Source organism: Pogoniulus pusillus, chromosome 17, assembly GCF_015220805.1.
Source record: "Pogoniulus pusillus isolate bPogPus1 chromosome 17, bPogPus1.pri, whole genome shotgun sequence".
Classification (NCBI taxonomy): domain Eukaryota; kingdom Metazoa; phylum Chordata; class Aves; order Piciformes; family Lybiidae; genus Pogoniulus; species Pogoniulus pusillus.
The window spans coordinates 23,911,576-23,934,157 of record NC_087280.1 but is presented as its reverse complement, the minus strand read 5'-3'; the positions used below and the strand labels follow the sequence as shown (position 1 = coordinate 23,934,157).

The 22,582-nt window shown below is 59.6% G+C and overlaps 2 protein-coding genes across 7 annotated transcripts; both read left to right on the top strand.

Moving 5' to 3' along the window:
* The first annotated feature begins 406 nt into the window (after positions 1-406).
* Positions 407-12,576, top strand: MFGE8 (milk fat globule EGF and factor V/VIII domain containing). 3 transcript variants are annotated; one of them, XM_064158099.1, is made up of 10 exons: positions 407-584; positions 4,213-4,338; positions 4,574-4,699; positions 5,186-5,299; positions 5,728-5,909; positions 6,277-6,432; positions 7,813-7,957; positions 9,007-9,209; positions 10,458-10,613; positions 11,191-12,576. In XM_064158099.1, the coding sequence occupies exons 1-10, from the start codon at positions 512-514 to the stop codon at positions 11,332-11,334; spliced, it is 1,425 nt and encodes a 474-aa protein (XP_064014169.1). In that variant the 5' UTR covers positions 407-511; the 3' UTR covers positions 11,335-12,576. The 3 variants fall into 3 exon arrangements, with proteins under 3 accessions (XP_064014169.1, XP_064014171.1, XP_064014170.1); XM_064158100.1 differs by having other exon boundaries at positions 408-584; positions 9,025-9,209; XM_064158101.1 differs by lacking the exon at positions 4,213-4,338.
* A 3,721-nt stretch (positions 12,577-16,297) lies between these two features.
* Positions 16,298-21,176, top strand: HAPLN3 (hyaluronan and proteoglycan link protein 3). Of its 4 annotated transcripts, none has more exons than XM_064157124.1 (5): positions 16,298-16,372; positions 17,900-18,041; positions 18,322-18,690; positions 19,794-20,096; positions 20,264-21,176. In XM_064157124.1, the coding sequence occupies exons 2-5, from the start codon at positions 17,915-17,917 to the stop codon at positions 20,542-20,544; spliced, it is 1,080 nt and encodes a 359-aa protein (XP_064013194.1). In that variant the 5' UTR covers positions 16,298-16,372; positions 17,900-17,914; the 3' UTR covers positions 20,545-21,176. The 4 variants fall into 4 exon arrangements, with proteins under 4 accessions (XP_064013194.1, XP_064013192.1, XP_064013193.1 ...); XM_064157122.1 differs by having other exon boundaries at positions 18,319-18,690; XM_064157123.1 differs by lacking the exon at positions 16,298-16,372 and adding an exon at positions 16,837-16,855 and having other exon boundaries at positions 18,319-18,690.
* The last annotated feature ends 1,406 nt before the right edge of the window (positions 21,177-22,582 follow it).

Genomic DNA, 22,582 nt, shown 5'->3' with positions numbered 1-22,582 from the left:
CACTAATTAAGCGCCCTGGCAGTACGGCCAGACCCTGCCCCTGCTCCTGCTGCCTGCCTGCGCTCTGCACCCTGGAGGGCTGGGCCTGCACCCCCTCTTCTGCCTGCATTTTCTCCCTGCTTGCACAGCACCGCTGTCTGCACCCCCTCTTCTGCCTGCATTTTCCCCCTGCCTGCACCCACTCTGCTGCTTGCACAGCACCGCTGCCTGCACCCCCTCTTCTGCCTGCACTCCCTCGCTGCCTGCACCCACTCTGGTGCCAGCACCCCCACTGCTGCCGTCCCCTCCCCCGCCCCCTCGCTCCCCGGCGGCCGCTCTCCGGGAGGGGCGACCCGCGGCTCACCCCTGCCCGCCTGGGCGCAGCCCCGCCCCGGGGGCGGGCGGCGGAGCACGTGGGCCGCGCCGGGCCGGGCTGAGTCACTCCCCGCCCCGAGCCCCGCGGCGGAGCGGAGTGGTTCGGCTCGGCACGGCTCGGCACGGCACGGCTCAGCGGCGCGGTTCGGGACGCGGCATGGCGCTGGCGAGGTGGCTGCGAGCGCTGTTCGCCCTGGCGCTGGGGCTCTCGCTACTGATGGTCGTAGCCGGTGAGTGCCAGGGAGCCGGAGCGGCCGGGAATGCGGAGTGCCGGGGAGCCCGGGTTGCCGGGCATCAGGGGTGCCGGGGAGCCCGGGGAGCCGCGATGCAAAGGGATACGGAGTGCAGGGGACCCAGGGAGCCAGAGATGCTGAGAATCCGGAGAGTAAGGGATCCAGGGTGTCGGACAGCTCGGAGTGCTGGGGATCCGCACTGTTGACACGGGGTGCAGAGGATCCAAGGATCGGGGAATCTAGGGGTTTCCGGTGTGCAGAGGACTCGGGGTGCAGTGGACACTGAGTTGCAGGGGATCCGGAGTGCCAGGGTGCAATGGATCCGGGGTGCAGGGTCTCTGGGGGGAGGATCTGGGGATGCAAGGTGCAGAGCGTGAGGATCTGGGGAGCAGGGTGGAGGGTCCAGCTGCTAAGTGTGGGGTGCAGGGGTGGTGAGTGAGAAGTTGTGCATCCCTGAAGGAGCAGGGCGGAGGATCTTGGATCCACAGCCCCGTCCTTACTCCGGAGCCGGGAATATCTCAGCCGGGCTGCCCTGTGCGCTCAAGCTTAGATAACCGTGCCCCCGGCGTAAACAGCTTCCCTGGGACTGCCTGGCATGGTGCGCCTGCCCGGCCTGGCCAGGGGAACTCCAGGGGAAGTAACTCTATCATCACTCTTCGGATCATGCCCGGGGTAGTTCACACCCGATGGGATGGGTGAGACCACGGGGAAGGGGAGCAGAGCCCAAGCACAGGCTTTGGGCCAGGAGACAAAGGGTAGCAGGAGAGTGTGCTGTGGGGGTGGCCCTGTTTAGGCTCACTCTCCTTGGGCAGAGGTATCCATTTTGACCTCACAAGACAGGCTTGACCTGACCTCCCCCAACCCCGCTGGGATGAGCCATCCCAGTTTTTGGAGGATGTTATTTTTGCCTTCCAGCCAGCCTGTGGGTTCATATAAGCAAACATTTCCAAAAGTGGTGGCTGATCGTTGTTGCCTTGGTTCCTGACTGTCCAGCTTGTGACAGCTCTGACCCCGACCAGAGAGAAATGTGTGTGTGGAGAACGGAGATGCTGAAGTGCTCTGAAGCCAGGTCTCCAGCAGCAGAGAACCAGGAGCATCCAAAGCTGCTTGCCGCTGTGGAAAATGTGACCTGTGTGCCTCGCTGCTAGGCAGGGGGCTGGCCAGCAAGACCCACCTCGTAAGGGATTATTCCTGGGAGGGGCTGAAAAGCAGTCCAGTTGCTTAGGATAACTAAGGCATAAAACTGGGATCCTTCCTATCCTGGCTGTGGGAAGAAGCCTTCAGTGCTCTGCTGGCGTCCCACCCCAGCAACTCCTGCGTCGGAGTAGTGCGGATGCTGGGGGAGCATTCATTGGTGCTCTGTGCCTGGGGGAGCAACCGGCTCCCGCTGCTGAACAGAAGCAGCTCTGTCCACACGGCCTTGGCTAGCTGCCGAGAGAGATCCTTGGGATGGAGAGGTTGGATGTGCCCCAGACCTGCAGAGGGGTGTGAGGCAAAGGCATCCCCACGTATCAGTCCGAGCTCTCTCCTCCCATGCTGTAGCTCATGGCAGCACATTGATGGAGCATGAGGTCATGCAGAACAGGCTGGGCAGCACAGGCAGTGCCTTGAACCCGTGCCCAAGTTTCTATGCCTCCTGAGGCTGGGCCCAGGGAGCTGCAGCATCTTTTCAGAACCCTCCGTGTGCCGCCGGTGCGAAGTGTCAGGAAGAGTAGGATTAACTCCAAGGAGCCCTGCTATTAAAAGGCTGATGACTGGGAGCTCAGGGAGTAGTAGCTTAGGCTAATGAGAGCCATGCTGCTTGGTGCGGGTCTGAATAGGCAGCCCATAGCTTCCACCTTCCCCAGTGCAGTCAGGTTGGGGGAGGTTACTTCTGAGTCTGCACCCGAGCTCAGCCCTTGCTCTGCCTCCTGCAGTGTGGCTGGGAAGAGCCTCACATCCAGGGATGTGCTGTCCCAGTGCTTGGTGAGGACTTGTTGAGGCTTTCAGACAGATCTGTTGGAATCTGCTCTAGGTTTATGGAGAGTGTTGCTGTCTTGCAGCTCTTGGGGCAGAATAAATTGAGGGTGGGAAGAATTTCAGCCAGGCTGTTGCAGCCTAATTCATCACCTGAATGGAGAGCAGGAAGTTGATAGGTGTAGTAGGATGACCTCAACTGGTTGCCAGGTGCCCAGTGAGCTACTCCCTCAGTCTCCCTCCTGAGCAGCTCACGTGGGAGAAAAAAAGGCAAAAAAACCTCTCCACCATGGATCCTTCCTATGGGTTGAAAGTCTTCATCAGCTGCTCCAGTGTGGGTACAGGCTGCTCGTGTGGGGAGTCCTCCACGGGCTGCAGTGTGAATATCTGCTCTGATGTGGTCTGCTGCAGGGAGACAACCTGCCCTTACCATGGTCTTCTCCAGGGACTGCAAGGGGAAAACCTGCTTCAACTGTGCTATTCACCACAGGCTGCAGGGGAATCCCTGCCCTGGTGCCTGCAACACATCCTCTTCCTCCTTCACTGTCCTTGGTGTCTTCATGTCTGCTTCTCACACGTTTTTCTCACTCCTCTCTCACAGCTTCTCCCCAGCATTTTGACCTTGTCTTACAAACATTATCAGAGAGGCAACACAAGTGTCAGTGATGGGCTCAGCTCTGGGCAGCAGTGGGTCTGTTTTGGAGCTGGCTGGGACTGTCTCCAACATGGGAGGGGCTCTTGGTGTCCTCTTGCAGAAGCCACTCTTGCAAGCCCCTGCCACCACCACCACCTCACCACACAAACCCACTGCCGTGGGAGATGCTGGAAGTGGATGAGCAAGCAGGAAAGGGGGTGTAGCCCCACCAGTTCCTGAGGGATAACCTGGCTAGGGCTGCTATGTGGGAGCTGCTTGAAGTGATCACAGAATGACAGAATTAACCAAGTTGGAAAAGGCCTCTAGGATCATCCAGTCCAACCTATCACCTAACCCTGCTAATTAACCAACCCATGGCACTAAGTGCCTCACCCAGCCTCCTCTTAAACGCCTCCAGGGATGGGGACTCCACCACCTCCTTGAGCATCCCATTCCAATGGGCAATCACTCCGTGAAGAATTTCTTCCTAATGCCCAGCTTGAACCTGCCCTAGCACAGTTTGAGGCTGTCTCCTCTTGTTCTGTCACTGATGACTGTCTGGGTGGCACCATGCAGTGATGGATCCTGTCTCCTTGCGTGTCTCCAGCACCTGAGAACCGAGGCATGAGGGCTCCCCCTACAACGGTTTTGGTTTGGTCTTACAAGTGCTGACTTTGAGTGGCAAGCCCTGGCGGTGGGACCAGCTCCACTCCCTTGAGCAGTCCTGTCCTGGTGCCGCAGCCAGCCCCAGCCTGGCCACCTCTGCTTGCTAGCTGAGGGGCACAGACGTTCCATGCACCAAATCCCTGGGTTTCCCTGGCTTTGCTTTGACACCCAGGCTCTGTTACAGCCCTTTCTTTTATGGTCCCATGCAGGGTCCAGTAGCTGGTCCCTGATAGGTGCTCCCCTCCCCATGGCACCCACAGGGGAGCAGTCCCTGCTGTGGAGCTGGGGTGCCACCCTGTGCCTCCCCATGGCTCTGGTGGGCGCCTGCCTTAGGAATGTTTTGCAGTGACACATGGGCTTTGCTTCCAGGTGACTTCTGTGATGTGAACCACTGTCAGAATGGGGGCACCTGCCTGACTGGGATTAATGAGACCCCCTTCTTCTGCATCTGCCCTGAGGGCTACGTTGGGATTGACTGCAATGAGACAGAGAAAGGTGAGGGGCTGACCCCCTCATTCATGCTCCATGAAGACCAGGAGCCTTGCAGTGTACCCTTATCATGGCCCTGTACTGCTGGGCCTGGGGTCCAGTCCTGCTGATGGCCACACAAGCAAGGCTGCAGTGACCTCCATGTCCTGAGTGGGATGTGAGGTGTCTGGGGAGTGACACCCCACTGATGCTCTTGTTTTCCACCCGAGCCCACGTTACAGCCCTTTTTCCCCTTGCCCAGGCCCCTGCCACCCCAATCCTTGCCACAACAACGGCGAGTGCCAGGTGGTCCCGAACCGCGGGGACGTCTTCACCGACTACATCTGCAAGTGCCCTGCGGGGTATGATGGGGTGCACTGCCAGAACAGTGAGTACAGCAGGGGCAGTGGGGGGCTGCTCTGTCACTAAGGGCTTGGGGACCCCTTGGGGACATCTGGAGGGTGTTTGCAGCTGTGGCTGTGTTGGGCCATGGACAGGTTTGGATGTGGCAGGGTTGGGGGGAGGACTGTGGCACAGGGACGTGGCAGTGGCTGAGCATCCCTGGAGGGGACAGAGTGTGGGACAAGATAGTGGGACAAGGGGAGCCTTGAGGCTCAGGCTGCTCTGTGCCACCTCCCAGCCTTTCTCTGGATGTGTGTCCCACTACACCTATGTGGCTGCAGTCAGTGGGAACAAGGCTTAGGTGACAACTTGGGTTAGAGCTTATTAAACCTTACAGCGCTGTATCCATAGGAACACAGCCATGGTCTGTGTTCAGGGGATGGCTCCCTTTTATTGCTGCACTGATTGAGGGGTCCCCTCTTTGGCACTGGCTTTGGGGTCACCTCTTGAGCTCCCCCACTCTATCTCCTAGACAGGAACGAGTGCTACTCCCAGCCTTGCAAAAACGGAGGCACCTGCCTGGACCTGGACGGTGACTACACCTGCAAGTGTCCTTCTCCATTCCTGGGCAAGACCTGCCAAGTCCGTAAGTCTGCCACCAGCTGTACAGAAATCCTCTCCCTCTTTGTGCCCCACAGCCCTGCCCTCCACTGCCAGGGTGCCCAAGAGAGATCTCACCAGTTTGTTATTGAGATCTGGAGGGTGGCTGTGGCTGCCTGCATGCCAGCTGCCCTTGGTGCCAGCAAGCACCTGATGGAGGGACTATCCCCACAAAGGTGCCAGCTCCTTTCTAGAGGGGGACCAGAGTAGCCCTTTCACCCCTCAGAACTGAGAGGGGCTGAAGGATGGTGTGGTTTTAGCTGAAGGCTGGAGATGGGGGATACACCTAAGGGACAGGCAGGTCCTAGTGCTGGTCTCTATCTGCACTGGTGTCCCCAAACGACAGGCAAATGACCCCTTGATTTTGCTCCGTGGTCACCACCTCACCATTGCTGGTGTCCCCACTGCCCCTAGGCTGTGCTGTTCTCCTGGGCATGGAAGGAGGAGCCATCTCTGATGCCCAGCTCTCTGCATCCTCTGTCTACTACGGCTTCCTTGGCCTCCAGCGCTGGGGCCCAGAGCTCGCCCGCCTCAACAACCATGGCATTGTCAATGCCTGGACCTCCAGCGACTATGACAAGAGCCCCTGGATCCAGGTACTGATGGCAGGACTGGCAGCACTGGTGCGGTAGGCAGCCCTGGTACCCATGACTGGTCTTGCTGGGCTAGTCTTGGATTTCTCTGTTCCTGGGGACAAGGCTGAATTTCTGCAGCAAGCCGCCTCCTGGGGTGTCTAGTGACATGCCTGGAAGAGGCAAGGTCCTCGCTGGGGACCCGGGCATGGCAACTGCCCCTTCTCTGCCCACTCTTAGACACAAAGCTGGAGGGATGGGGGAGCTCACAGTATCCTGGGCAGCCCCTGCCCTGGTTCTGATGCCCACCCTCCCCAGGCAGGCTCTGAGGTGCTGTTGGGTCAGGAGCTGTGCACCCCATCCTGACTTGTGCTCTCCTCCTCCTGCCCAGGCCAACCTGCTGCGGAAGATGAGGCTGAGTGGCATCATCACGCAGGGTGCCCGCCGCGTGGGCAAGGCCGAGTACGTCCGCGCCTACAAGGTGGCCTACAGCCTGGATGGGAGGGAGTTCACCTTCTTCAAGGACGAGAAGCAGGATGCAGACAAGGTGGGCTGTGGTGTTCAGTGCAGGGGCCATGCCAGCTCCCCTCACCCAGCCACACCGCAGGTGTTGGGGTGGCTGTGAGCTGCATCCTGAGCTGTTCCCGTGCACGGCAAAGCTTCTGACCTGGGTCAAAGCCATGCTGGGAACTGTCACAGAATCATGGAATGGTTTGGCTTGGAAGGGAACTCAAAGATCATCCATTTCCAACCCCGTTGCTGTGGGCAGGGACACCTTGCACTAGACCTCATTGCTCAAGGCCTCATCCAACCAGGGAGGGAGCATCCACAGCCTCCCTAGGCCACCTATTCCAGAGTCTCCCCACCCTCACTGTCAAGAATTTCTTCCTAATCTCCAGTCTCAATCTGCCCTCTTGCAACTTCAATCTGTCCCCCCTTGTCCCATTGCTATGAGCCCTTGTCAGCAGTCCCTGCCCACATCCTGGCAGTGAGACAGCACAGGCGGTTCCAGCGCCAGGCAGCACTCTCTGGCTCTGTTTAATTGACCATAATAAGCAAGACCAAAGAATCAGCACTGCCTTATGTAGGTCACTCTGATAACATCTGTATCGCTGTCACGCTGTGGGAGCCGGGCAGGGTCTGGCAGCTGTGGCACGCAGCTCCTGAGGCTCAGTGCTCTGCCTGCACCAAGCATGCGCTGCCTCTCTCTTGCTTCCAGAGCAGGGATCGTCGCTGGCCACAGTGCTTTTTGCACTCTCAGCTCTTTATGATGTCTTTTTGAGCAGCCAGGGCATGGCTGGCAGTGTCTGCCCTGCTTTAAACCGATGAGAAGAGTTCCTCTGGTGAAGAAAATGCTTGAGGCTGTGACCTGGCTGCTCACTGCCTTAAAAAAAGACAGAAGTGAGAGCTTTCTGCTTGTCTCCTTTTAAGAAGCATCGCTGCAGAGGGAGGGAATAGATATTGCTGTATGATAGAGCAAGAGGGAATGGCCTCAAACCACAACAGAGTAGGTTTGGACTGGACATTAGCAAAGATTTTTTTCTACAGAAGGAGTGGTCAGGCATTGGAATAAGCTGCCCAGGGAGATGGTCACCAACCATGGGTGTGTTTAGAAGTGGTGCTTGGGGATATGGTTTAGGGGTGAACTTTGTAGAGCAGGGTTAATGGTTGGACTTGGTGGTCCTGAGGGGCTTTTCCAGCCTGTACGATTCTGTGATTCTGCAGAGCTAGGATGGAGCAGGGAGTGTTGCAAAGCTCTGCCAAGAGTGTTGGAGCTGCTGAAGCTCCTGCACTGCTCATGGGCACGAAAGCAGAGCCCAGCTTCCCCCGCTCCTGTGATGCTGAGGTCTTCCATCTGCTGGGGCAAGAGCTGTGGTGCAGGGAGCTGCAGGGCAGCTGGGACACTCAGCCCTACTCGCCCTTGCAGGTTTTCCAGGGGAATGTGGACTATGGCACCATGCAGACCAACATGTTCAACCCCCCCATCACTGCCCAGTTCATCCGCATCTACCCCGTGACGTGCCGCCGTGCCTGCACGCTGCGCTTCGAGCTCATCGGCTGCGAGATGAACGGTAAATGCTGGGGCCCTTCCCCTCCCCAGGGACTGCAGGACCCCAGGGGGCATGGGACAGAGCGTGGCCCCTTCTGCTGGTTCAGATCCCCGGGAGCAGGGGCTTTGCCAGCATTTGCTTTCCTTCAGGCTGGCGGCGTGAAGCCTGGAAATCATAGAATGGTCCAGTCTGGGAGGGACCTCTAGAGGTCGTCTAGTCCTGCCCCCATGCAGTCAGCAGGGACATCCCCTCTAGCCCAGGTGACCCAGGGCCCCGTCAAGCCTCACCTCGAATGTCTCCAGGGAAAGGGCCTCAATCACCTCCCTGGGCAACCTGTCGCAGTACTCCACCACCCTCCTAGTAAAGAACTTGTTCCTAACATCCAATCTTAATCTGCTCTTTGAACGCCCATGGGTGCTTTTGGGGAGCACAGGCTGTTGGTGCCAGCGCTCAGCTGGGCTCAGACTGCCTTCACACACTGCTGGCACCTTCCCGAGGCGATGGGTTTCTTTTTTTGTTGTGCCCCTTCCCCGTCCGAGCTGCAGACTTCCTGCCAGAGAGCTTGAAAAGCGCCAGAGGATCAAAGTCCTCTGAGAAACAGGAGGGACGATTACCCTGAGCCCTTTCCCTGTGCCTCCTGCATTCCTGCCCTGCGGCACGACCTGCCTGCTGGGTTGGGAATGGGTTGCCATGGGGGCTTGGGTCACGTCCTGCCGCTGCGAGGGTGTGGTGCTCGCTGCGCTTTCAGCCGGGCTTGCCTTTCACGGCTCCCTTCCCCCGTGCAAAGCTCCTGTGCCTCACGTCGGGGCCGTGCCGTGCAGCGGCTGCCTGCCTGGCTCTGCAGCAGGAGGCACTGTGAGCTAGGGAATAGCAGGGAGCTAAACATCCCGGGAAGAGGCGAGCTGGCTGCGCTCCTGCGCCTCTGCTGAGCCTCTCCCTGCCTGCCTCTGCTGCGGGCAGCGGGAAGGGGGTAGGGGGCTGAGTTAGGTGTGGGCTGGGGCGGGGGTTTGCTGGCGCCGGTGCTGTGGACTCTTTCCTCTTCACCGCCTGTGTAAACCGTTGTGTTACAGTGTATTTCAACACGGCAGGTTGCTCGGAGCCCCTGGGCATGAAGTCTCGCCTCATCTCCGACCAGCAGATCACAGCCTCCAGCGTCTTCAAGACCTGGGGCATCGATGCCTTTACCTGGCACCCCCACTATGCTCGCCTGGACAAGACGGGCAAAACCAACGCCTGGACAGCACTCCACAACGGCCAGTCCGAGTGGCTGCAGGTGGGTCTTGGTGCCCTTCCCCTCTGCCCTCCTTGCTCCTCCCCAGCTGTGCCCAGGGCCACCAGTGCTGGGGTGGCTGGAAGCAGGATGGGCAGAGCGGGAGAGGCTGGGCAGAGCCTCTGGGATGCTGCTGCTGTGGGGCATGCAGGCTGGCAGTGAGAGAAGTGGGGTGGCAGGGGCAGGCCAGGATGGGGCTGCAGCCACCAGTTTTAAGAGCAGTGCTGGAGCCCTGGGTCAGAAATACCACTGCCTCTAGAGACAGTGCCCCAGGGCAGCGAGCCCACAGCACCCCAGTGCTGCATGGCTGTCTTGGGAAATGCCAGCCCAGCTTGGGGTGACTGCCCCAGCCCCTCCAGCTGCCCAGGACCCCGCCTTTCTGTTTTGCAGGAACAAAAAGCCAGGTCTGCTTTTCTCTTCCCAGTCTGGAATGGGAACAAATAGTTTTGAAACTTCCTTCTCAGTTTCCTTTCCTCCCCTGTTTTTATACTTTTCACATGATTCCATGACATAATAGGACAAAGCAGTTTAGATATTTGTCCTGCTTTTCATTTGGGAGCTAATTAAAAGCAGCTGCTTCACAGCCCTAAAATAAAGCAGCTTATCAAAACGCCCGTGGATGGGGTCAGGCTGACACAGGGAAGCTGGGCTGCTGCAGCACAGGCTGTTTGGGTACACAGATTCACAGGTCCCCTTCAGCTGAGCACAGCCACTGCTGTATGCACAGCCTCTGCTACCCTTGACAAGCATAAAACAGCAGCTAAATGAAGGAGACTCTCAGCCCATTTGCTGCTTTGCCCTGTAGCCTGCCAGCAGAAAGCAGCACAGGGTGGTGGAGCAGAGAGAGAACAGAAAGCATCTCCCTTGTAACTCGAATGTCAGACGGTGCTGAACTGCCTGTTCCCTCAGCCAGCAGCACTTTCCAGTGGGAAATTCCTCTGGGAATCCTTTGTGTTCTTCACTGCCATTCCCACATTGATCGCTTCGGAACAAAGCATCCAAGGGGCAGCGGTGAGGGAGGGAACTGAGGTGAGGTTTGTGTCCCGCTTTGAGTTGCTTCAGGGGATGCTGCTAAAGGGTCAGGTATGTCACAGCAGTGTCATATTAGCTGCTCTGACTCTGGGTCAGGGTCCAGCAGTGTTTTCTGCCTTTGTGGCCTCCGAGGGCCAGCACATCCTGGTTGCCTCTGGGGTGGGAGCAGCATTCCTGTGAGGAGGAGCCTCGCTGAGCCTTGCCTTATCTCCATGCCAGATCGACCTCAAGGACCAGAAGAAGGTGACAGGCATCATCACACAAGGAGCCCGTGACTTTGGGCATATCCAGTACGTGGCAGCCTACAAGGTGGCCTACAGTGACAATGGCACATCCTGGACCCTGTACCGGGATGGCCTGACAAACAGCACCAAGGTGTGTGGGGCAGGGTAGGGTGGGCAGCAGCCTCCTGGTGTCTGAGGGATGGGATCATAGAATCACAGAGTGGTTTAGGTTGGAAGGGACCTCAAAGCTCAGGCAGTTCCAATCCCCTGCCATAGGCAGGGACACCTCTCACTAGAACAGGTTGCTCAAGGCCTCGTCCAGCCTGGTGCTGAACACCTTCAGGGAGGCTGTGGAGCACAGCCACAACCTCCCTGGGCAACCTGTGCCAGTGTCTCACCACCCTCACTATAAAGAACCCTTTCGTAATATCTAGTTTAAATCTCCCCTCCTCCAGTTCAAACCCATTCCTCCTCATCCTGTCAGTACAAGACTTTGTCAGTAGTCCCTCCCCAGCCCTCCTGTGGTCCTCCTTCAGATACTGGAAGGCCACTCCAAGGTCTCCAGGAAGCCTTCTCTCCAGGCTGCAGAGCCCCAGCTCTTGTAGCCTGTGCTCATAGCAGAGCTGCTGCAGCCCTCTCAGCATTTTCATGGCCCTCCTCTGGACTCAACTGGGCTGGTGGTGGGAAGGTTGCTGGTGGTGCTGACACCTACCTTTCCTTCCCTTTAGATCTTCCACGGTAACACTGACAACTACTCCCACAAGAAGAACGTGTTCGATGTGCCCTTCTACGCCCGCTTCGTCCGCATCCTGCCCGTGGCCTGGCACAACCGCATCACCCTGCGTGTGGAGCTGCTGGGCTGCGACGAGTAGTCACCCAGGGAGGAGGGATGGGGCTGCTCCTCCTCACCACCCGGCCCACGCCCTGCTCGCCCCTCCCCACTCCTGCTCTGACCTCACACCCCCCTCTCCGTGTCTCTAAACTTGGGAGGCAGCCAGGAGGGCTCCCCTGCCCTGCACTGGTGCTGGGGCCACAGCACTGCACTTTAAGGGGCCCTTTCAGATGGGATGTGGGGATGGGTCCTGGCCTTTTACCCCTCTAGCCAAGGAGTGAAACCCCCTCCTGCAGCTGAGGCTTGGCTGTGGGACCTGCTCCTGCAACTAGGGCTGCCTTGGGGGATGCCATCCTGCAAATGAGGCTTTACTGAAGGACCTCTTCCTGCAGAAAGGGCTTGGCTGCATCCTCCCAGCTAAGCCTGGAGACATATTTTCTCCCCATTTTGCTTCTGCTTCCAGCAGAGAGGCTGCAGCTGGCAGCAGTTCCCTGCCTGCACTGGGGCTCGGATGGCTCAGGGCAAGCACCCTGGACTTGCAGCCTACGATGTCCCTCTTGCTCCTTGCATGGCTGCAAGCAGGGACTCTGTAAAACTTAGTTGGCTGTTGTCCCCTGCCCATTTTGCCAGGCCCTGGGTGCTTTGGCTGTGGTGTCAGTGCCACATAGCGTGAGAGGAATGATGAGATGGCTTCTATCAAGAGGCACTGGGTGCCCTCTGCCAGTGACTCTCTGCTGGGCACTCCCGGTGGGCACTGTGGCTGCTGTTTTGGCAGGCATTGCCCATTCCCTTCCCAGGGTGCAGACTCCAGTGTCTTCTAAGCCTCAGCACTGCCACTGTCCCTAACTTACTGCAGTTTGGGGGTGCCTGGAGGTCCCTTGTCCCCAGAGCCAAGTAGTGCCCAAGGGGGCTGCAGTCTGACAGCAGGGGAGAGGTGGTTTGTAGCCACAAGGGTGCAGAGGAAAGGTGGGAAAAGTGGTGGTTAAGCCACCCAAATGCAGCAGGCAGAGAGCTGTGCCATGACCCTTCTCCTAACCTGATTTTTTCCCTTTCCATGGGGTGGAGGGGAGCCTCTTGCAAAGCTCGAGCCCTTGGGATTAGCAGTAGGAGAGGATGGGGCCCGGCGCCAGGCAGCAGGAGCGCAGGCAGGGCCGGCTGGGACGCGAGGCGGCCGTGGGGCCGGTGGCAGGTTTGCTCTGGCGGGCACCGAGGGAGCCCGGGTGGGATGGTGGCCCTGCTCCGGGGTGTCTCTGACAGTATTAAAAACAGCTGAAACTTTGGAGCCGTTGGCTGTGCTGTGCCTGCCTCCGAGACACCTCCCAAAGCCTGGCAGGTCCCAGGATCCCATAGGATCCCCTCTGAGCCTCCCCTGGCTCCTCCCTCCTGGGGGTTCTTCTGGCTCCTGTGCTGACCCTGCACCTCTCCTGCTCTCACAGACCCTCCTAGCTCCTTTCCCAGCCCCGAAAAACAGGGTACCAAGGCTTTGTACATCTTTTCCCACTGCCTCCACCCCGTTGCAGCTGCAGGAGCCTGTGCTCACAGCTAGCCAAGCACAATGGGATGGGTCTTGGAGAGGGGAAACCGCTGCTATCAGCGCCCCACACCCTGCGACTCCTCCTTTGGCTTTGATCCTGGAGAAAATCCCCCAGCTTGCAGCAAAACTGGCTCTGACACCCCAGCACACTCCTAGGGCTGGAGGCAGTGCTAGATTTTTCCAGGGATGCCCATGGGGATGATCCCAGTGGAGTCCACTCGGGAATGACTGCAGGATGGATGCTGCTGCAGAAGGATTCTCCTGCGTGTAGGATGGGATCCCTGACAGGGAAGGAGCACTGGAGTGAGCAAGGCAATAAAGCCTTCCTCCTTCATAGAGTCTTCTGCCAGACTGAGCAGGGGCCGTGGAGGCTGGCACGAATGACCCAGTGCCACCTGCATCCCACCACAGCTCTCCATCCCTGCAGCACCAGACTTCTGCCACCAGTGCCTTGCTTGGTCATTCATCCCCTCCCCTGGTCTCCGCCCACGGGACGTGGGCTCCTGTGTGGCCACGTGGGTGCCAGCCCTGGGCACCAAAGGAGCAGAGGGGCTCCTTGAGGAGACCAGCCTGAATTCACTATGGCTGTGACTGCTTGGTGACAAACAGCAGCCACAGCTAGAGACGAGGACATGGTGGGGGGGTAGGAGACAGTCAGCCCGGCTCACCTCCAGACACGCCGCTCTTATCGCTGGGAAGCTGCAGCGGAGATAAGGGCAGCTGGCTCCGAGTCCGGGCGAGACAGCCTCGAGCTGGGGCACGGCAGAGGCTCCGTGGGAAGGGTGACAGGAGTAGATGAGCGTCAAAGCAGGGGACACAACCTCAGCACCCGGCCACCACTTCCCCCTGCCCGTTGCCACCCCCAAGGTGATTCCCTCTCACGGATGCTGAGCCCCTTCCCGCTCTGCGGCGTTTCCTTCCTCCAGCCCCAGCATCGGGAAAGGGGGGGGGGTGTGGGGTGTGTGGGCGGTGAGGACCAGGGCACCCTTCGCTCCATGCACAGCCCCTCACGGCTTGTCCTCACGCCTCGGATGCTCTTCCCGGACGCGGCCGGGCGCAGGGGCAGCAGGAAGGCCGGGAGGGCCGGCACGCTGCGCCCGTGGCACCCCGCTGCCTGCTGAGTCGGCTGCTGGTGCTGCCAGCTGCCTGCGAGCTGGCTCCTCAGGAAGCAGCCGTCGGGGAGAGCATCCTCTCACCTCCACCCGGAAAGCCCAGTGCAGATCACAGCCTCCTCCATCCCACCAGCAACGCGGGTTTTCCTCTTTAGTTTGAGCCTCGGGCAACAGGTTCCTGTTGGAATTGTCCTGCACGAGTGGCATTTCAGGCTGGAGCCTCTCTGGTGAGGCCACGACAGAGCTGCCAGCTGCTGGGTTTGAGGTGAGGAAGACAGGGATGGTATTTCTATGGCTCCTGTTCAATCCAAAGCTCAGCCAGCCCTAAACACGTGCCCTAAACATGTGCTTCCAGGTCAGAGCTACCTTGACTCTGCAGCCTTGCTTGTCCTGAAACCTGTGGTTCTACTGGGAGTCCCCTTTGGGGAGCAGAAAACAAACCCTGGATCATTCCTGAAGCTCCAAAAACAATTTGGAACCAGGGAAGGAGTGAAGGAGATTCCTCTTTCTTCAGGTGGCTGCTGGTGGCCAGATCCTCCCCCATGCCTCCTGCTTTCCAGGGGAGGGTGAAGGGCATCATAAGGGCTGTGTCTGAATGTGACCCAGAAGATGTTGCTGAAGAGATGCACTGGAGCCTCCCTCTCTTCCCCGCTGCTGCTCCTGTCCTTGGGACAGACAGAGGATGGTTGCTGGCATGCGGGCAGCAGAGGCAGCGCCGGGCACTCTGTTCCTTGTGCCTCGGCTCTGAAACAGTGGGGCAGCCATGCCGAGGAGCGGTGTGCCCCTAGAGAGATGTGTCTCTATCTGCATAGCTCAGAGCACGGAACAACCATTCCAACCACTGGAGTGCTGAGACATGGACAACTTTGGCAAGCAGCTCTAAGGGGAGTACCTGCGGCCAGGATACAGCCAACTGGGATGCAGCCGGGACACCATCCCACCACCTTCTGCCACGAGGCAGGACTCAGGGGGTTTGGGGACCCTCAGCCATGATGCCCGCAGTTCAGTGACTCCACACTGCTGTGCTGGGAGATGTAATCGTCCCTCTATTGTGGACTGTGGAGCAGCCTGCTCCAGGCAGGCAAGCAGGCATCGTGCCCGGCCGTCACGCTCCTGCATCCCCGGGCAGCCCAGCCCTGCCGCGTCCCTCCTCAGGGAGGGCTGGCAGCCCAGATGGGTGGGTGTGCAGGGGAAAGGAGAGCAAGGAAAATCAGTGTCTCCAACCCTGGGTCCCACAGCCATCCTCAGTGAGGGGGAGACAGGGCTGGGCTGGCGCTGGCGGCAGATAACGCTGTTTCCGTGCTGGCTGCTCCCTATCAGCGTGGCGACAGTGGGCGGACAAGATCACATCCCAGGCACGCTGTGCCAGGGTGCTGTTAGGAAGGGGTCCTGGCCCCCTTCACCCCACGACCAGCCCCGAGGTGGTTTATTTTTGCACGCCTTGTTTTCTTTCCGGCTCGACGCCGTCCCCGGGCCCCCTCGCCTCATTTCCGTGCCATAAAACAACAAAGCAGGGGGTGCAGCACCGCGCCGGGCTGGGGCAGTGGGTCGCCAGGTCAGGGCACACGCTGCTTCGTGGTTCCTCCATCTACTTATCCCTGCTGGTCATCCCCAGACCAGCATCCCCTGCCTGTGCCAACCCTGTACTGCCCTTCCTGACAGCCGGCTCTGGACTCGCAGAGCTGGGGCTGTGTCTGTGCACCAGTGCGAGCTGGTTCATCTCAAGCCCAAGGATGCTGCCTCCTCAGATGGATGCAGTCTGCCACTCTAAAGCTTTTGTCCTGCTTCCTGTGCCTGTGCTTTGTCCCTACAGCCCCAAGTGGATCCTGAAGTGGCTGAATCCTGCAGTTCTGCTGCCTGTCCCAGCCCCCAAAGCAGGCAGGTGCTGCCTGAACATCCCAGGCATGGCCCACCCCCCAGCACGGCCCAGCCATGCTGAACCACTCATACCTGTAGTGTTCCTGCCTCGTATATGCTTGATGCAATCATTGTTTGGGGATGATGGATGGTGGCCATAGTGGGACAGGGGACAAGAGGTGGCTCTTCTCCTCTGACACTGTGGCTTCACCAGTACTTTACATGAGGCATCACTGGATCCCACCAGCCCCAGCAGGGCACCCTGCTCCCTGTCGTTCCCCTCCATGCCAAGGGGAATGGTGGCAGCTGGCAGATCTCAGACAGCACTCCTGGGCAGCATGTGGGCAGAGAGCAGGCAGTGTGAAGGCAGACAGCAAGGCCATCACTCAGGCATGGTGGGCAGGCAGGGGGCTGGGGGCACTTTGGGCTGCAAGCAGGGGGTTGGGAAAGGCGTGTGTTTCCCTTTAAGAGGCAGGCCCTGGAGCTGCTTCCTCTCAGCCCTGCAAGAGCCCTAAACACAGTGCATCTGCCTGCAGCCTGCCCGCACGCTGCCTGCAGCCTGCCCGCATCCAGCAGTGAGTAGGGCTTAGCTCCGGGGCTGGGGAGGGCTGGCACCCTGGGGTGGTGGGCACCCTGATTGCCGTGGAGGGCAGGGAGGGATGGTATCACAGTGGAGGGTGCCAGGCATCACCGTAGGAGGTGCCAGGCATCGCTGTGGTGGGGTGCACAATGCTCACTGGCTTTGCAGCTGAGGATGCCAGGGCCCCTGGCACGTCATTGCAATGCTGAGCAATAGGGGGTGATTCGGCACAGGGGGCACAGGATGGGGCAGAGCTGGTGCCCCACAAACCACGGTGCAAAGCTGATGGTGCCTCGAGCCTCCCTGCCATGTGTGGGCAGCACGTGGGGGTGTGCCTGCTGGGATCTGGTGCTGCGGTGCCATGTGCCGCCGGGTACCCGGCACTGTGCTGGCCGTCGAGAGACTGCACCCTGTGCCCTCCAGCGCTGGCTTCTCACACCTCGATGGGTGGCAAGTGTGGGCTACACCCCGCAGCAAGGTGAGCGGTGGCACTGACCACGGAGGAGAACCCCGGAGCGAGCAGTCCGTGGTGAGAGCAGCTGGTTGCACCCCTCAGTCCCTGGAGACCCCCACCCTACCCCATGTCGGACCCTGCCAAGGGTGAGCACCCGCTCCTCCACAGCCCTTTGGCATGGGGCACCTTTGCAGGCACTGGTAAACCTTGTCTGCCCAGGGGGCACAGATGTCAGAGTACTCGCAGCCCTGGCAGGGGGCTGCCGGAGGCTCGCCGGGTGCCGGGCCCCCTCTGCCGGCTTCGGCAAAGCTCGCAAGCTGGCAGCTCCTGCTGCGAGCCACCTTGGGTGTGCCCCCACGCACTACTCCGAGTGCCCAGAGCTCAGGGCAGCACGGGTGCCTGGTGCCGGAGGCCATCCGGGCGTCCCCCCCGCCCAAGGGACGTGGTTTGGGAGCGATACCTGTTGCACGAAGGAGGACTCAGTGATGTCTGTGGCGCAAAGCGGCAGCCCCGGGTGGCAGCTGGAGGTCTCTGTCCAAGCCAGCTGGGTGCCACCGGGCTTGGACCGATGGCAGGGCAGTGGACGCAGCCCTGAGCTCTCTCCTCCCCTCCCCAGGACGGCTGCACGCTCGGCTGCCTCTGTAAACCAAGCTTGCAGCGTGCAGCGGGGCTTGGCCGCTTCTCTCCCCCCGGCACCCCCTGTGTGATGTTTTCCCAGTGCTCCCTGTTCCAGGGACGCTCTGGTATCCCATTTCCCCCAGCTGCCCCTCACTCCGGGTCAGGAGTCCCTCACGCCCCAAAGGGTGGCAGTGGTGAAAGGTGCACAGTGTGACCCGAGCGGGAGGATGAGAACGGGAGGGACTGGGAGCCCTGGCTGTGGGGCAGGTCTGGGCACACGGCTCAGGTTGCCTGCGCCCTCCCCCACAGGCAGAGAAGGTGTTCTGCCAGCCCTTCCCACATCTTTCCTTGCGTCCTTGCGATGGGGTCTGCCTGTCATCACATGCCAGGCAGTTCTGGGGCGCTCCTGCATGTTTTGGGTTGTTATCACAGCCCCTTTCCCCTTTGCAGCCTCGCTCCTCAGCCATGCTGCTGCTCCCACTGCTCCTGGAGGTCACCCTGCTGCGGCTGGTCCGCAGCTCTCTCCACCCCTTCTACAACGGCTTCTACTACAACAACATCATGAATGACAAAGGCAACGGGCAGGAGAAAGGTACGTGGGGGACTGGCGGGGCTGGTGGAGAGTGGGGGCACGGAGCTGGAGTTTCCTTTGTCTCTGAAGGTGATGGGGACCCATCTCCAGGAGGGAATGTGGGGCCCAGGGGAGCAGGTAGGGTTTCTCCAGGGATGCTTGGGGGATTCTCATGGAACGTTCAGGCATAAAAGGAGGTTGTTGGAGAGAGGGAGCTGAGTGGCTTCGTGGAGATTTGAGGAGGCTGCCCAGCCTTGGACCCTGCCCTGTGCTTAATGCCTTCCCTCCCTGTGCCCAGTAGATTACTTCAGTGGGGCCAGACTGGTGGTGGAGACTCCCAAAGACCCCATCTACAGCTCCAACGGTGCCAACGTCACCCTGCCTTGCCACTACCACTATGAGCCCGACCTGGAAGCCAAGCGCAAGATCCGCATCAAGTGGTCCAAGCTGCGAGATGACTATACCAAGGAGCAGGACGTGCTGGTGGCCATCGGCAAGACCTACATGTCCTTCGGGGACTTCCGTGGCCGTGCTCACCTGCTGCAGGCTGAGCGGCGCCCGGCCTCGCTGCTCGTCAGCGACGTGCGCTTGCAGGACGACGGCAAATACCGCTGCGAGGTCATCGACGGGCTAGAGGACGAGAGCGACGTGGTGGAGCTCCGCCTGCAGGGTGAGGGCGTGCTGGGGCTGCGGGACCCCTGCGCAGAGCCAGAGAGTCTGACCTTCCCCTGGCACCCCTTCCCTGGGAGAGGCAGCAGGGCTGGAGGTGGTGGTGTTGGGAAGCCCACTTGAGGGCAGAAAGGGGCTGGGAGGCTCAGTTTGACAGGGCAGTGGCCTGGGCCTGTCTGACTGTGGAGTCTGAGCAGTCTGCCCCGCTGGTATGTTGGGGATGCTGCTGTGGAGTCAGAGCTGGGAGCGGCCCCGTGGCTGCACTGTTTCCTGTCTCTACTCACCCATCTTCCCCCTTCGCTGCATCATGTGCAGCCGCCCCCTCGCCTCCCAGCTCTGCGTGTGCCCATGCCCCTTGTGATGACCTCGGTGACTGGTCCAACCCCTTGTGCTCGCTTGCCATGTGGGACCTGACTCAGCCCTGGCTCCACTGACAAGCTCAGGGCTGCAGAAACGTGCCTCTTGCTGTGCTCCTGCCCACACCCTCAGTGCCCGAGCACTGCCTTCTGCGGTGGCTTGTCCCCACCACTCCACATTATCTGTGGACAATGGTCGTGGTGGGCCGTTCACCCCTGTGACAGTGGTCTGTCCATCCTCAGGCTGGTAGTCTGTATGTCCTGTGGTCGTGGCCCATCCCTGGGAGGCTGGTCGTTGTGGCCATGTTGCTGCAGCCTGTGCAGCCCCATGGTGATGGTCTGCCCATCCTCTCAGCAGTGGTCCATGTCTCTTTGAGGATGATGTCTGCATGTCCCCAGGACCGTGGTCCATACAACCCTCTGTTGGTCCTTCCAGCATCCCCGTTATCATAATCTGTGCATCCCTGTACGCGCGGGTGCTGTCCCCACGAGGGTTGTACATGTGTCCCCAGGACCACTCTTCTGTGTCCCTGTGCCACCAGATGTCGCTGGCAACTCGCCGCTGGGTCCTGCATGCCCAGAGCAGTCCCATCCCTGCAAGCCTGAGCCTCGGGCTGTGCCACCCTGGGGTGGTCCCTGTCCCAGGGTCTGAATTTCAGATGGGCTGGGGACTCCTGCAGCTCCTTGTCGGGGTGGTCTCGGGGAGGATGGGCTGCCTGTGGAGCTGAGTGCCGCGTCTGCCCCCCAGGCATCGTGTTCCCCTACCAGCCTCCCCACGGGCAGTACAGGCTCAACTTCCACGAAGCCGAGAGAGTGTGCCAGGATCAGGGTGCCATCCTCGCCACCTTCCACCAGCTCTTCCAGGCCTGGAGCGAGGGGCTGGACTGGTGCAACGCAGGTTGGCTGGCCGACGGCACCGTGCACTACCCCATCCGCCTGCCGCGCAAGCCCTGCGGAGGGCTGGATCTCGCCCCGGGCATCCGCAGCTACGGCCCCCGCCACCGGCATCTGCACCGCTTTGATGCCTTCTGCTTTTCCTCTGCGCTCAAAGGTGAGTGCTGGGGTGGCGGCTGGGGAGCGGGGAAGATGCTGTGCCCCGCAGGTGGCATCCCACCTACTCTGTACCCCTTAGGGAACGGGGTTCAGCTCGGGTGCGGATGCCCCAGGCAGGGACGCTCCGGGTGATGCTCAGCACTGATGCTCCACTCTCTCCCCTAGGAGAGGTTTTCTACCTGGAGCGCCCGGCCGGGATGACGCTGGAGGAGGCCAAGCAGAGCTGCCAGGACGCAGGGGCTGAGATTGCCCGGGTGGGGCACCTCTACTCCGCCTGGAAGTTCCAGGGGCTGGACCGCTGCGACGCTGGCTGGCTGGCAGATGGCAGTGTCCGCTACCCCATCACCAAGCCCCGGGCCAACTGTGGCCCCGCAGAGCCTGGTGTCCGCAGCTTTGGCTTCCCCAACAAGGGCAGGTTCGGGGTCTTCTGCTACAAGGAGAGATAATGAGCCAGGAGAGCAGCTTCTTGGCCAGAGGATGTTTGAAGCCTGACAGTGCCTGGTGTCGGTGTTTCCCAGGGCTGCTCGGGGGTGACTGGGGGGAGATGGGTTGGGGTAAGGCTTCTTTTTGTTTTGTTTTGTTTCCTTCCTTTGTTTTTTCGGTCACACCTTGCTCAGCAGTTGGCACACACAGCTGCTCAGGGCGGCTGCCAGTTGGGGCAGTGTGGGACCATCCCAGTCATGGGCTGTATGCAAGGACGATCCCCATGCTCTGCTGCCGCCCTTCGTGGCCCCTGTCACCCCGTGAGTGGGGGCCTCTTCCCACAGCGGCAGCACGTTACAGGCACCCATCTGCTCTTACAGCTCACAGGGTGCAAGTGAAGTGAGGCTTGAATTGGGCCAGAGGCAGGGCAGAGATTAGTGCCTTTTGTTGCATCCTGGCTTCTCTTGCAGCCCTGTCTCCATCCCGCTGGTAGATGCCATTGTGCCTGTCCCAGTGGGAGCACCAGTGCCTTATCTCCCTGTGCTCCTTGCCTGGACACCACTTGAACTCTAGTGCCATCTTCTCCAGACATTTGGTCATGAAAAGATGTATTTTCCTGGGGCTCTTCTAATAAACCAGTGGAGAAAGCCCTGGAGTGACATGGCTGTGTGTCCTCTGTCCCAGCACGAGAAAGGGGTCTGCCAAGGAGAGAATTTGGGCATCCCTGGCTGGGCACCTGGGCTGGCACATTCTCAACTATGATTCTGGTTCTGTGACTGTGCATTCTGTCATCACCACTGACTTGGCCCAGTGTTTGCTCAAGCTTCTGCAAGCTCCTAGTGCTCCCTCATTAATGGGTGTTAATTAACCCCCAGGGGGTCAGGACTGGAAGCTGGCAGGTGAAGCAGTTTGTGCCGTTGATGGGTGTTAGGCACATGGGTTAAGCCTCTTCTAGGGTGACAGCTGACCAGAGAGAGCCATGTCCTGCCTCAGGGTAGGACATGGCTTGAGGGCTTGGGAAACTGCCCCACACAACCCAGAGTGCTGGCTGGGGCTGAGCAGGTCCCATGTAAGGTACCTCAAGGGCCTTCTTTGCTTGAGGGCTTGGGAAACTGCCCCACACAACCCAGAGTGCTGGCTGGGGCTGAGCAGGTCCCATGTAGCCTGGAGCACCCTGTTGAGGCTCCCCTTGTTCCTGGCTGTCTCGCAGGGCAGGTCCCACATAACCCAGCCAGACCTCCCTCCCCGGCCAGAAAAGAAGCAACTGGGACAGAGAGCCTGTTCCGCTTTCACTCTCTTTATTATTTAATCATCCTTTCAAAATAGGCTATGTTCCAAAATATAAATAGGTGCAGGGAACGCTGGTGCCCCGCACGGTCCCCTGGGAAGAGCGCATCGGCCCGGGATGGGCGCTGAGCTGCACGGGAGGGGCGGTGGGGAAAGCAGGGAGGGGCTGCATCCCCCAGCACCCACATCCTGGAGCTCAGCATCCTATTGCCTTTCTCCTCTCCTTCCACCGCAGCCCCCTGGGCCCTCCCCGCCCGCCCCCCACACGCTGCAGCAGCAGCAGGAGGAGGAGGAGAAGTCTGAAAAAAAGACCAACAAAATAAAACACCAAACCAAACGAACCCAAACCAAAAACCCCAAACCCCAGAAGGTGCTGTTCACCCCGGAGATTAAATAACAGAAATAATTACATTGCTCATGGATAAAATCAGGAAAGAAAAAAAAAAACCAACCCCAAAATAATCATCTTTATTATTTAACTTAACCCCCTGCCCTCTGCAGACCCACCCACCCCCCCCTCCCTGTCCCTCCCCTCCCCCCCCGAAGGTAACGAAGATAATTGGAACTGGACGGTTAGTAACAATGCTGAGATCGAATTTGCTTTGCTTTGGTGCTTGGGAGTCGAAAAGAAAAACCAACCCCGACCCAACCCCAACCCCCCCACGACCTTCTCTGGTTTGTTTACCCACACAAAGGTGGCTTTGTCTTTTAATAGAATTTGTGATTTTTCTTTTTTTCTTGACAAAAAAAAAAAAAAAAAAAAAAAAAAGGCAA

Bases quoted from the DNA above. Each gene is read 5' to 3' on its own strand.
- MFGE8 (XM_064158099.1), top strand. From the start codon at position 512: ATGGCGCTGGCGAGGTGGCTGCGAGCGCTGTTCGCCCTGGCGCTGGGG. The intron at 5,910-6,276 runs GTACTGATGGCA...CCTCCTGCCCAG, and splicing joins ACAAGAGCCCCTGGATCCAG to GCCAACCTGCTGCGGAAGAT. The intron at 7,958-9,006 runs GTAAATGCTGGG...GTTGTGTTACAG, and splicing joins CATCGGCTGCGAGATGAACG to TGTATTTCAACACGGCAGGT.
- HAPLN3 (XM_064157122.1), top strand. From the start codon at position 17,915: ATGCTGCTGCTCCCACTGCTCCTGGAGGTCACCCTGCTGCGGCTGGTC. The intron at 18,691-19,793 runs GTGAGGGCGTGC...TCTGCCCCCCAG, and splicing joins GGTGGAGCTCCGCCTGCAGG to GCATCGTGTTCCCCTACCAG. The intron at 20,097-20,263 runs GTGAGTGCTGGG...TCTCTCCCCTAG, and splicing joins CTTTTCCTCTGCGCTCAAAG to GAGAGGTTTTCTACCTGGAG.